This window comes from Hetaerina americana, unplaced genomic scaffold (assembly GCF_022747635.1).
Source record: "Hetaerina americana unplaced genomic scaffold, ioHetAmer1.1.p SCAF_4, whole genome shotgun sequence".
NCBI classification, from domain to species: domain Eukaryota; kingdom Metazoa; phylum Arthropoda; class Insecta; order Odonata; family Calopterygidae; genus Hetaerina; species Hetaerina americana.
The window spans coordinates 17,351,530-17,364,615 of NW_027286985.1; the positions used below are offsets into that span (position 1 = coordinate 17,351,530).

The following is a 13,086-nucleotide window of genomic DNA, read 5'->3' on the forward strand; positions in this document are numbered from 1 at the left end:
TTTATCACTGCTCATTACAGTTCTAGGGGATTTTCTGAGCATAGGTTCTTTGACCCTTGGCAAATGATGGCACTCTTGTTTGTGGCAATGTTTAGCATAGCAACATTATCTTTCAAAATTGGCAAAGTAATTTAAAAAATTAGGCACAAAAACCTCTACTTAATTTCAAGGAATTTCATGCACTTTTTATTAAGCAACCCTATTTGGGGTTCGGTGGAAGAATGGGCTATCTAGTCTCACTGTCATCCCAATAGAGAAGTTTTATAATTATTATTATCTGTATTTACACTCCAAGTGAGGGAATTGAAAATGAGTAAAGGTAAGCATGTAGAAAAGTGAGGATGACATATGTTTAGATCTCAAGACCTTTTTGCAAAACACTTCGATACCACTGTAGTTGAAGGCGCATATAAATTAAGCTTACTAAATTTTCCAAATAACTGTTATAGCCCTCACTGCTATGTGACACATATGACATACCTGGGCTTTTGACAAAATTTTCAGAGCATATTCCTTTCCTTCGCTATCGATGACTTTACTGACTTTTCCAAATGCACCCTTTGATATAGTTTCCACTACCTGAAAAAAGTTCATATTTAAGAAATCAATTAGCTGATGAAATTGTATTACAAAGTATATAAAAAGGCATACCTGAAATTCTAGAGCTGTGACATGGCATTTCTTCTTAAATTCTGGGAAAAAAATGGATTCAATGAAAGAAACTGGCCAAGGGGTTTTAGAGGAACCAAAATCTTCAGATTTGTTGTACTTATTACTCCTGAAAATTAATAATTAATTCTATAGACATCAAAACTATAAAAAATGCGTGTAAACAACGTAGAATACATATCTTGGAATTCGCCAATTTCTCACCTTCTACGAAAGGCATTAAACCCCAAGAGCTCAGGAATACAACTTCCAACAGAAGACTTTGATCTCGTGCTCATTCCAACTATATCTTCTACGGTAACGAAAACGGTGACAGAATCATTGGACTCAAGATTGTCCTACGAAAGTATGTCAAACGTTTTACATACCTCCGAAAGAGCTCTAGAGATTTTTTTCAAGAAATATACATTTTTTATAACTTCGAGATCTGCCAATACAAACTTTTTCCTTTCAACAAAGTAGACCCAACGAGTGGAAACAAAGATACGTTCCATAACAAATTCATTTTCACAAATCAAACATCCGCCATATTCTAGAAAATACTACATTTACCAAAACAGCTGTTATTTAAAACTTTTTCTGAGATTAATCAAATAAAAACAAATAAAAAATAGTTAATAATTAATGAACATTAATGAAGTTTGAATCTTTATAATTTTTAGCTGTTATTTTTAACTGAGTAACTTTTTGACTCTAATATTCTCGATATTTCGATAGTATTGCGTTGGTAGTATTGGTAAGTAGCTCAACAATCGATCTTCCTTGTCTGAAGGCGAAGGAAAAATGGCTGGAGTACTAGGAAGAATAGTGGGTCGTAGAATTTCTACTGCAGTTAATTTATCTGCGAGTGAGGGGCCATCTGCAACTGCAGGGCATGCTGGTAAATTATATTTCATTAAACTTACGTCATTTCATATGGATTTCAACCATCAAAGATGGATGGATTTATTTTGCAATCTGTTCACCGCAGAATAATTGTTTAATTTTTAATTCAAGGGGGTATGGACTTATGGAGGAAGCTGAGCTTCTTCGTTGCTATTCCTGCTGTATTATTGTGTGCGGTTCACACGTATTTGAGGGAACAAGCGCACCCCCACCAGCCGCCAGAGTTTGTTCCGTACGAGCATCTGAGAAAGAGAGATAAGGTAAGGGCTTTAATTTTAGGTTCAATGATTCATATTTCTTGCGTGTACCAATGTAATTTAATAACTTTTTCTTTTCTAGCGTTTTCCATGGGGCGATGGCAATAAAACCTTGTTCCACAACCCTCATACCAATCCGCTTCCAACTGGTTATGAAGAGTCCCATTAATTTTTGACAATGTTAGTGTAAAAGAATACCGTGTAAATTGTAGTGTGCCTGGGTTGCAAGTGTAACAGAGGTTTAAATAAATTTGTCCAGTACGTTAAAGACATCTTCTTATTTTCCTAAGCATTGAAAGAGGTGAAATAGTTATGGCTTCGCCTCAACCGTTTACGAATAGTCTCAAGGTAAGCACAGCGTCCTTATAAATTGATTTTATGAATAGTAGGAAGATTGAGTAAAGTTGTCAGAGGCTACCGCTATGCACTAGTTGTAATTTCCACGTCACGAAATTGGTAAACTGGGGACAATGTTTTAATTTTTCGCCTTCGTACATGCAACAGCATGTATACCCAAGGCTTAAAAAGTAATTTTTGGCATTGAATTTTGAATTCACAAATTGAGCGACTTGCCCAGAATGTTTGGTTAAGTAGCTGCTGGCGAAGAGCCAGCTAATTGAAATCTTCTTCATTGGACACATTATGATGTTCAAGGAAACTTGAGAGAAAAATATTGGAAGGGTAACATTTTATTAGAGGTTAATTAGGCCATTACAAACTTATTGATGCACATTTTAGCGTGAGAAACATTGTAGTTAAACTTATGTCCATATTTGAAATCCAAAAAAACAGCCTGTAATCATTTGACGTCCATATGTTGGTTCTCATTAAGTAGTAGATCCTCCCTGGAAATCAAATTCAGAATTAGCAATGATAAGTGTTGGGTTAGTGGCATTTTAATGGGGATAAAATCGATTTATTGGTCAGTTATGGGGATCGAGATGGTGCGGGGGCTAACGTACTGGCTTCCCACCCTGAGGGCGCGGGTTCAAATCCCGGCGGTGTTGAATATTTTTCAGAGGTATCTCGATCCCTACTTGAGGTACTTTGTGGAGGGCACTTTGAGTGAGTACGGCGTCCGTCGGATGGGACGTTAAGCTGCGGACCCCTTGGCGCCTTTCGTAAAGAGTAGGCTAATGCCGACGCCGGGTTTCTCTCCAGCCTTCATCCTTTCCTGTCCATCCCCTATGGCGCAAATGACCTTAGCTGTCGGTCGCCTCCCCTAAAAACTACTACTACTACTACTTGGTCAGTTATCAAGGGCAACTTATTTGTTTTATATCTGCACGATTTTCGAGAATATTATCATAGTATTATAGTTAACGGTATGAATGCTATACTTTAAAATATGAAGGGAATCAAAAAGTGTCAGGACATCGAGGAGGAAATCATCAAACGTAATTCAATACCATATGGGAAAAGCAGTCGGTGACAAAATTTTAAACATCAATTTTATTTTCCTACTGTAATTAGATATCTTTTGAACTGAAATTGCTTCTTGAAATCTTGAGAAAGTCCTTAACTTATATGAAAACAGTAGTCAAATAATACTCCTAAATTTTTAACATTGATTTTTCAGCTGTTATCAGTTTCTTCTTGCTCAGTTTCGAGATGTTTACAGAGAATGAGTAAGAAGTAGTTTGAATTATTCTTCTGTGGTGTAAACTTTACCAAGTGAATCATTATCAAAACATTAGTGAACCACTCTAGCCCTTCACAATTTTGTTTTCAACCTTTATTACTCTTTTCAGTAAAATATATAACCAGCAGTTTACATCCTTGAAAGGAAATAAATCTATTCAGAAACATTTATGAAGTTAGTAATCGTGTCATGCAATTTAAAATGTGATATCATTTTTTTAAAAAGGCACTAATGAGTTGCATGCGCTAAACTGCATATGTAAGCACAGTGAATATATTTGTGTCATGAGGGTTTAACAGACACACTAATTTGTGAACAAGTGATTTAACAGAATCTCTTAAATTTGAAAAGAAAGGCTTTATTGTATCACATTAAAAGCTTAATACTATTTCAATCATCGTAGAGTTGCTAAATTTGATTTTTGTGATCCTTTTACAGCATTGTTGACCATAGAATGCACCTTATTTGGTTCTTACAAGCATAAAGAAGTAATCACACATTAAACTTACCCAAGATCAAAATTTGGAATTGCAAAATTGATCAAAGACTCTTCCTCTAATCTGCTGGTCAAAGTTGTTTTTCTTACTAGATCTAACGAGAGAGAGAAGGTTAAAAAAAGTTCATATGTGCTATCTGATTCCATTGTTATTAATGTATTCTGGTTCCAGCATAACTTTTACATTGACAATATTTATTCATCCATGGACTATATCCATGATACATGCATTATGTATAGAGCAAGTCATTGTATAAAGTCTATGTACATGTGAAGTATATAAATACCAATGTTAAATGTGTAAATATGAATGAAAGATGCATTTCTCATCAAATAAAACAGGCACATACTTTGGAAAAAGTCATCACTTTGAGATGTGATAGAATTTTTCTAAGTTTTATTTCAAATCTGTAAAGGCAGTTCTTAAGATGAACAAGATGATGAATGATCACCTTGGGGCTGATGAGTTTTGATTTGGAAAGGGAAGGAAACAAATGATGTAACATAAATAAAATAGAACTTCATGGCCAAACAAATTACCTATGTGACTTTCTTGGGCACCCAAATCAAATTAATAATTTTTGTTACATTTTTATAACTCATATTTGATAAAAAGTTTTGAAAAAATGTAATTTAATAAAAGCAATGTGAACTTGTAGAGCATACAACTTTGCATCAAAATTATCTCCTTCCATAGTCATTGAAATCAGGGATAACTAATTTTCATATATGAGATACTTGGAGAAATACTTACCTTTTGTTTCATTTGTTCTTAGACTCATTTGCCCTGGAGCATAAAATTCATTTGCATCATAATGTTCTCCAGGAATAAATTGACTGTCAACTTCGAAATCTGGGGTGTATAATGGGATGACAGAGGATGCCAAATTTGAGCTTTCTTGATCATAGACATTTAATATTTCATAATTAGTATAATCATCTTGATTTCCATTAGAGCTTGAAGAATCTATAGCTGTGGAAATGATTTTAATAATAAATATGCCTTACTGATGTTTATTCATGTCAAATCAAGAGTGGCTTTATCAAGAGCTCCTATCCCAGTATTTTAGTCAGCTGGGAAGGTGTGGTTGACACTTCATTGGCTGGAGGATTTATCATCAATACATTTAACTAGCCAATAGCTCACCTATTTTATTATTGCCTTACTCAAAAATTTAAATAGGTTTCTGTTTAACATTATAAGGTGACTCTTTAGAAATGCTGGACATTTTCAAAGTACCTAGTTTTAAATAAAACCGTAAGTTTCAAAACTACTCTCACTTGAAATGTTATCATAGCTGGTACCATGCATCAAGTGCTCTTCTCTGTATTTCTTTTTTGGTGTTTCCTCACTTAGAACACAAAATTCTTCTATCATTCCATGTTTTTGTGGTGCTTTAGCTGATAGAGTATCTTTATTTAAGTACATATCAATGGATCTCTGGAATTTACATGAATTTCGTCTACCCTATAAGAATTGATCATTAAATCAGTATTATCCCACAATTCTTATGAAAAATATTCGGATTTTTTCTATCAATTTAGTTTCCATTTCATTCCAGCTTTATTTTGCTGCTACTCAAGGCTTGCATGATTGTAATGCTTAAATGATTACCTCTTTCAACTTTATGGTTGGTGTTTTGGGTAGCATCTTGACTCTTTCTTTAAGTTTATCAAAATAAGACATCTGGGTAGCATGATAACTTTTACAACTTTGAGAGGTACCAATTTCCTTCTCCAATCCTTTTTTTTCCTATAAAGAAATCTATTTGATTAGTGTGCATCCACTGAAAATTCCAGTCGTGTATGTCAGGAGCCCTATGCTTTATACCTATTAGTTGAATTTTATTTTAGCACAGTTGAAATTTGCTGATAAATTAGAATGTTTAGAAATGGTAGTAAAAGGAGACTACCAATTATTACAATGAACTTAATAGGAGATTGGGTAGGCCTAATGGAAAATGTTAGGGGTTTTCATCAGCTATTCATTCTATTCACATTTTTTAAATTATCTTTAGCTCTCATATGTTTATATCTCCCAAGTCCATCCTCCTCACATTCTTTTGAACTGAAACTTTTGTTCTGTTGGTGAAGTGATTTGCCCAAAGAAGATGACTTGAGAATAAATATTTTAAGCAGCAGTTTGCATGCTTTAATTACAGTTCCTCTTCCTCCTTGCCTTTACCTTGGTCTTTTATCCCACTACAGTAATGCTCCCTTGCTACTCATAAATATTTAATGTTTTCAAGAACTATGTCTTCAATTAACCAGCAACTCTGGCCATCATTCCATAATGTGCTGACATTGCTAATCATCACCTATTGTCGCTCATTAGGATTTATCATCCCAAATGACCTCATTTCCACAAAGATTTTCTCCACCGGATACCATTCCATCATCTTTCTCGAAAGGAGTAACCTGGAGAAATTAGGTTAACATTTGAAACCTTTTTGTGGGTTATCATTCCAAATCCATCTGCTCTCAACCCTTACTTAATCCCCTTTCCTACATATTTATATAGATGCAACACTAAGTTATCAAAAAGTACTATGCCAGCATATTATGGAATAATGGCCAGTGTTGGTGATTAATTGTGTTAATGCTAAGTCATTTGCAATTAAAAACTGGACAAGGATTCTCAAAAAGTTATAGACATCATGTGCTAGTAGTCTGCATAGTTTTAATATTATTTTGGTTGTATTTTCTAAATTTTTTGCAATTGTCTCCAAGAGAAATATTTTTGATGATAAGTTCTTGACCAAGTCCTTTTTACCTTAATTTGTGCATTTTGATCTGTAATGCAACCTGCAATGCAAGGAATAACAACTATTAAAATATTATTCACTACCTGAATCTCCATCTCTACGTTCACAAGAGTACTTACCTTGAGAAAAGGCAAATCTTTTAAGATATTCTTGAACACCTTCAGATTTTATATGTCCTTCGTCAACATTGATGGATGCCTCAACATCAAGACCAACTGAATTTTGGATGAAAATGTCAAATTTGAGTGTAAGATTTTCATATCATTTAAGGTTGAATTACAACTTGGTATCCAAAGTATCAATAAACTTACCCCATCTTTCATTTATCAAATTCACTTTGATGTCTTTCACATTAGGGTGGTTGTTTAAGTTGATTGTTTTTAATATGGTTCCTGAATTTACAATGAATGCATCACTGAAAATATTGTTGAAATAGGAGTTATATATTGATCAAGGTAAAAATTTTGGTTGAAATTTTTAATACTTTCAAAGAGATAAAATAATGTTGTGTAAGGAAACCTAGAAGTTAATGAATATTCACTTTTGTTGTAAGATATGCATTAAGCGTGCACCTATAAATCTTTTAGTGCCTGAATACAAAATTTTGATGAATGTTTTTCAATCACTGAATAATAAAATTGATTTATCATCAGAATAATGCATTTTGAATTTACTCAAAAAATATAACTAGCATTAAGAAATCGCAAGAAATATGAAAAACATCCTGAACTCAAAATGATTATACATTGTTAGCACAAACTACATCACAATAAACATTCGCAATTCATTTGCAAATATGAAAAAGACTGGTTTATGGCCAAATGGCAATAAGAAGAGGTCGATAGGTTGTCATTGGCCATTAATTGTGAAGACGAGTGGTCATGAGTAGGATGAAGGAAAGAAAGATTGGTATTACAGAGAGTGATGGTGACTCACATGTCTCAATCACTTGGAGAATCTGTCAGTAATGGCCAGTTTCAGCGCCAGCCAAATTTTGTGAGCCCTTTCACTTAAATTCAAGCAGCTTGAGTTAATGGATGTTCACTAGGGTAGGGATGTGGTGTAATGTGAGGTTAGGCCACAGGAATGGGGACTGTGGAGGACAAAAAGTGTCAAAGGGAAAGGAGAAAAAAGAGGAAGTCACAAAGCCATCATTAGGCTTGGAATGATCATAAAAAGACTGCACAAATGATCTACAGAAAATTAAGGTGGAATGGAAGGTAGCAGAGTGGGCAAGGTAGGTAAAATCCATGATGATAATTTGGAGAGGAGAGGGGTAATGGGGTCCAGATCTGAATTTTAACTATTGATTGATATGCAGAAACAAATTAATTCAAAGAGATGGTCAGAGGGACCTTTTAAAAGATGCAAGTCTTTAGAATGGTTGATATCCATTGAATGTTTTACTATGCTGGATTTTTCCAGTCTGTTATATTTAAAGCGGGCTGAATTTTTTTTTAGCCTAATGAGGAGTTGGTGTTTGGTTTTTCTGGCATATGTTTTGCCACAATGTGTGGGGCATTTAATTCAGTAAGTGCTAGATTTCTGATTATATTCAAATCTTTAAGGTGAGGATGGCTTTTTAATTTGAATTTCCACGAGAAAAAGATTGATCTATTATGGTGTTTGAAAATACTATGAAGGCCTTTCATGAAAGATGAATAAAAAGGAAGTTCTATGTATTTTTTGTTCAAAACTATAGAAAAGGTGGTGGTGAACTGTATTAGTCAAGCATCACCAAAGTAATCACACAGGGTACATAAATAAGGACTTAACAACTTTTAAATTTCATAGAAATTCATTCTTATGCTTATAACAAAGCTGGTTGTCAATGTGCTGGTTGTCATTCTTATGCTTATAACAAAGCTGGTATTAGTCAAGCATCACCAAAGTAATCACACAGGGTACATAAATAAGGACTTAACAACTTTGAAATTTCATAGAAATTCATTCTTATACTTATAACAAAGCTGGTTGTGGTGCCATTCATCAGCAAAATAGATTGTTTAGGTTCTTATGGTGGCATATTCATATTTGCACAGTAATTTATGCAAGATGAATTAATTATAACTCCTAACTTTACAGCCCTCATAACTTAAAGCATGTCCCATATAGCTACACAGAAAACAGCACTCCTGCACTGAGGCAAAATTGCTTGAAAACTATGAAATAGATGGAAATTATACTGGCCAACATTTTTTATCCAAGTCCCACAATTTTAAGTTCTACCAAATTTTAGCTATAAAAATTTTAGTCAAAAGATTTTTAATCAAATTAGATAATTTACCCAGACTTACTAAATATTTTCATGAAGAAGGAGAACATTTGTTGATGGTTCTCCAGCTACAAGTGAAGAAATGTTATTTGTCCCACCTGAGCTGATGTACTGTTTTACTGATTCTTGATTGGCTATAGAAACTTCAATAGTTACTGTGTATCCAGACTTGTCTACTGAGAGTATATACTCAGGTAAGTGATTCACAAAGTCCTTGATGTCATTCCCAAAAGGTGGTGCTTTATTTAATATCTGTAAAGCAAAAAATATTTTAATTAGCCACCTTAACAATTTTAAATTAAATTATGCATACAGAAAAAATCTTTAAAAATTTCTGTCTTAACATCATCGAAGCAATCTTGTTTAGCTACAACTATTTTTCTTATTTTGATGAAGTTTTCTTGGGTCTTCCACCAGGTCAGGTGTTCCATGTAGGCCAATGTTTCAACACTCAACTCGAGCACCATCCTCAGGCCAGGTGACTCATCTGCCCTGAGGATGATCCACAAGTTGAGCATCAAAACAATGGCCAACATGGAACCCCTGACCCTGTGGAAGACCCAAGAAAACTTCATCAAGCTGATATATCGGGATAAGCATCAGACCATACTACTTTTCTTACCATTGAGTGTATGAATTAATTTCATTTACCTAAGGGCCCTTAAAAAAGTATTTACCCTCTCAATGTCTCGAGGACTAGAATCTCGTAGAGCTGCAAATGAGGTTTTACCAGAAGCAGCAAGAAGTGAAGCATATGATGCTCCTATTCTATCCAATTGACGTGCTACAAAAATGGAATCTTCCCATAGGCGGCTGTTTAAACATTTTATAAGGCGTAATGAACTCAAAAGAAGTCTGTACCATTTATTTTTTCCTTGTTTCACCAAGCAACTCATCACATACTGGCAAAAACCTGGAAGATGAAAAATGACGTACACCTCAGAGAACAGTATTTTCAAGACGACAAAAATTTAATGTTGAATTAAAGCAATTATAAAAGGAAATTTACAAAAATTAATCCAGTGCTTCTTTAGATTGCTGAAGTCCAAGATTACATATTTGTACATTACTCATCTTAACATTGCTGAAATATTATAAGTGACAATAAAAGTTTTGCGTTGAATGTTATTAGAAAAGATACAATTTCATGCTTCATCTGTAAAATATATAGAACACCTACATAGACAGATAGTGAAATCAGACTTGCTATATTAGAAACATATTACTAAGTTAATGTGTATTCCTTGAGATTAATACCAAAAGTATGTATCTGATAATGAAAACATTAATTTACTCCTGATTTCCACCAAAATGTAACTGTTACATATTAATCTGATGTATGTAGATGCGATCTTAGCCCCTAGCCAGTTTCATTGTGCCAAACATCATGATGAGATCATCAACACGCCTATGACATTATTCAAGACTAAGATCACATCTCATTTGTTATTTCCCCTTCTTGCATCATCCGCACATGAGTTCCTACGTCATCCAAAAATTGGAATGCCTGTTTTCTCATAAGTGCACAGTTGGCAATTGAAATTTTCCTCAGTCATCTTTGGCATAAAAAAGTTTAATTGAAATGTAATGTTTTTGCCAAAAGCATTGGCCCAACCAGAGACCCTGTGTGATGTGTTAAGGGATTATTGGTTGGATATCCTTCATATCTTTGAGTTCTCTGTTGCAAGGAGGTAAGTAGGATTGGTGCTTGACCAGTTGGGTTTTGCAACTTCATCAGCAATGTTACTTCCACGAATGTCTTAATGTCCAGGAACTGAGAAAAACTCAATATTTGGCTTTGTCATGATATGAAAAGACTCCTTTGGAGGTGAAACTTTCAACATGGAGAAATAAATGTCTTTCAGGTAGCATGACTCTCCATGTATAAGTGAATGTATTACTAATGTGGGTATTTGTTTCTTATTCTTTGAGAATAAAAAATATTCTTGGGTAATTCTTAGAAAATTTTGTGTATAGATCAGTATGGTGAATTTTTCAGCATGGATTATGGCATCGTATCTCTGCTATGACAACTATTTATTCATTTTAGTTCTCTGCAAGCCACTGCTAGGGTGTGTGAATACACACCAGACTAGTATTGACCCGAATATGACCCTACCATGTTTGGACAACTTGATTCTGATCCCTTATCTTTTTGGAAAAAATGTCATCTTAAATCTATCTGTTCTACACTTAATCTCTCTAACTTTATTAGCATGATCTCTCCTACAAGTGCAATGGGGGTAATAATACATTTTCAACATCACTGCTAAAGATACGAACTTCCAATTTATGCAAGAGATTTAATCTTTTATTTAACCTTTGCTCCATGAGTGATTCCCAGCCTAGCTCCTCTAATATTTTGGATTCGCTACTAAATTTAGCAAAACAACATTTTACAAATCTAGCTTCCCTATGCTGCACGTGATCCAATTCAACTATTAATACAACTTTGTGTGGATCGCATATACTGGCAGCGTATTCTAAATGAGGCCTAACCAGCAAAATATAACATTTCTGTAAATATAAAATGAACGTATCTACGGTCGTGAAGCAATGAAAACAAGATAGCCTAGACCATTAACTTGATTGGCACTAGGTTTGTAAAGGGAGGAGGTAAAAATAAAGTTACAAGTAAGGGGAAAGATAGGGAACACAAACTAGGTCCCTAGGGTGTGTTTGGGAAACAGTGACCCACATAAACCTCAATCACACAAAAATAGCAAAATTAATTAAAAAATAAAACAGACTTACAACCACTTGATTACTAGGTTGTGTTAAGGAATAACAGTCACTCTCGAAACGCAATCACACCCACACTCAAGGTTTGCAAGGATAATTCCTATGCTAGGGACCCATTGTATACACACAGGAATAAAAATCAAAAAGGAAAGGCCCAGGTTCACGTTTGCAATCAATCGAGTGTGTTAGACCTTTGCGAATCTCACTGATTCACTTGTTAAGGGTTTACAAGGATTCCTCTTATGCCAGTGACCAATCAATCAAACAGATGAATACAAAATTATAAAACGGAAGTACGCACGCTTTTGCTCATTCACTCAATCACTCGGGTGTGTCTGAAAACAGGGATCTTTGCGATTCACAAGTACTTATTCGTTCAGGGTTTACAAGGATTCCTCCTACGTCAAGGACCCATCTATCATACAAGAACAAATGAAATAGATGGACACAAGTTCTCGCTCATTCACTTAATCACTCAGGTGTGTTCAGAAATAGGGACCTCTTTGAATCATATGTACTCACACTTATGATATGACACACTTTACAAGGATTTCTCCTATGCCATTGACCCGTCAAACACACAGAAATAACAAAATGGAACAGAAAGGACTTACGAAAATGCACAATCACTCAATCACTTGGGTGTATAAGATGATAACATTTCTCTTTGACCTTTTCATCTCATTTACCCAGTACTCTTCTAATAAATCCTAATTTTTTGCTAGCTTGTCCACATATTCCCAGTATGTGTTTCGCCGAGGAGAGGTCATGAGTGAGGGTAACACCTAGATATTGGTATTTAATTGAGTCTACTTGTTCCATTTTGGAGTTCCTGATGCAGTAGGTGTTTGGGAGGGAATTGCTCTTTTTCCAAAAATTTAAGACTGCACTTTTTTAAGTGCTATTCTAACTGCCAAGTGTCGTGCCAGCATTAAGGTTATTTGATAAAGCTGATGTGTCCTCAGGATCATGAATATCACCATAAACCACAGCATTGTTGGCAAACTTAAAGGGTATTTATTTACCTCTCAAGTGTGTGACGGCCCCCAAATTTCCATCTTCCTGCAACCATCCCTTGACTATATGTAGACCCCTCTGTGAAGATGGTTGTTTTCCCCAACCAATTTTTGAAATCATGTTATTTTAAACTATCAGTGCTTAAGAAACCCTGTTCACCGTGTTACACATATGATGTCCCACTTGGAAGACTGATTCGTTAAGTTTTTTCAACATTTCTATCAGCAAAAGCCCTCTCATGGACTACAACCTTGATGTGGTGGAAGGACTTGTGCATTCCAATGACCCCTAGAGCCTTGCTGGTGGAAGAAATGATAATTGCTCCTGGCAGGGTCATC

At 34.8% G+C, this 13,086-nt stretch overlaps 3 protein-coding genes across 4 annotated transcripts in view; 1 reads left to right on the forward strand and 2 right to left on the reverse strand.

The window, feature by feature from the left end:
- Positions 1-1,187, reverse strand: part of S6KL (S6 Kinase Like) — a 148,131-nt gene extending 146,944 nt beyond the window's left edge. For both annotated transcript variants that reach the window (XM_071590953.1, XM_071590954.1), the window contains exons 1-3: positions 874-1,187; positions 652-778; positions 481-579 (exon numbers count right to left, since the gene is read on the reverse strand). In XM_071590953.1, the coding sequence (XP_071447054.1) occupies positions 481-579; positions 652-778; positions 874-947 (300 nt within the window). In that variant the 5' untranslated portion in view covers positions 948-1,187. The remainder of the gene's footprint in view (positions 1-480; positions 580-651; positions 779-873) is intronic.
- Positions 1,188-1,405: 218 nt separating this feature from the next.
- On the forward strand, positions 1,406-2,079 carry LOC139691955 (cytochrome c oxidase subunit 6A, mitochondrial-like). Its single transcript, XM_071589922.1, has 3 exons — positions 1,406-1,549; positions 1,666-1,814; positions 1,894-2,079. The coding sequence occupies exons 1-3, from the start codon at positions 1,453-1,455 to the stop codon at positions 1,978-1,980; spliced, it is 333 nt and encodes a 110-aa protein (XP_071446023.1). The 5' UTR covers positions 1,406-1,452; the 3' UTR covers positions 1,981-2,079.
- A 4,573-nt stretch (positions 2,080-6,652) lies between these two features.
- LOC139692086 (probable ATP-dependent DNA helicase HFM1) overlaps positions 6,653-13,086 on the reverse strand; it is a 28,877-nt gene continuing 22,443 nt past the window's right edge. Inside the window, exons 14-18 of the mRNA XM_071590118.1 lie at positions 9,667-9,902; positions 9,012-9,241; positions 7,026-7,129; positions 6,834-6,929; positions 6,653-6,754 (exon numbers count right to left, since the gene is read on the reverse strand). Of these exons, the coding sequence (XP_071446219.1) occupies positions 6,654-6,754; positions 6,834-6,929; positions 7,026-7,129; positions 9,012-9,241; positions 9,667-9,902 (767 nt within the window). The 3' untranslated portion in view covers position 6,653. The remainder of the gene's footprint in view (positions 6,755-6,833; positions 6,930-7,025; positions 7,130-9,011; positions 9,242-9,666; positions 9,903-13,086) is intronic.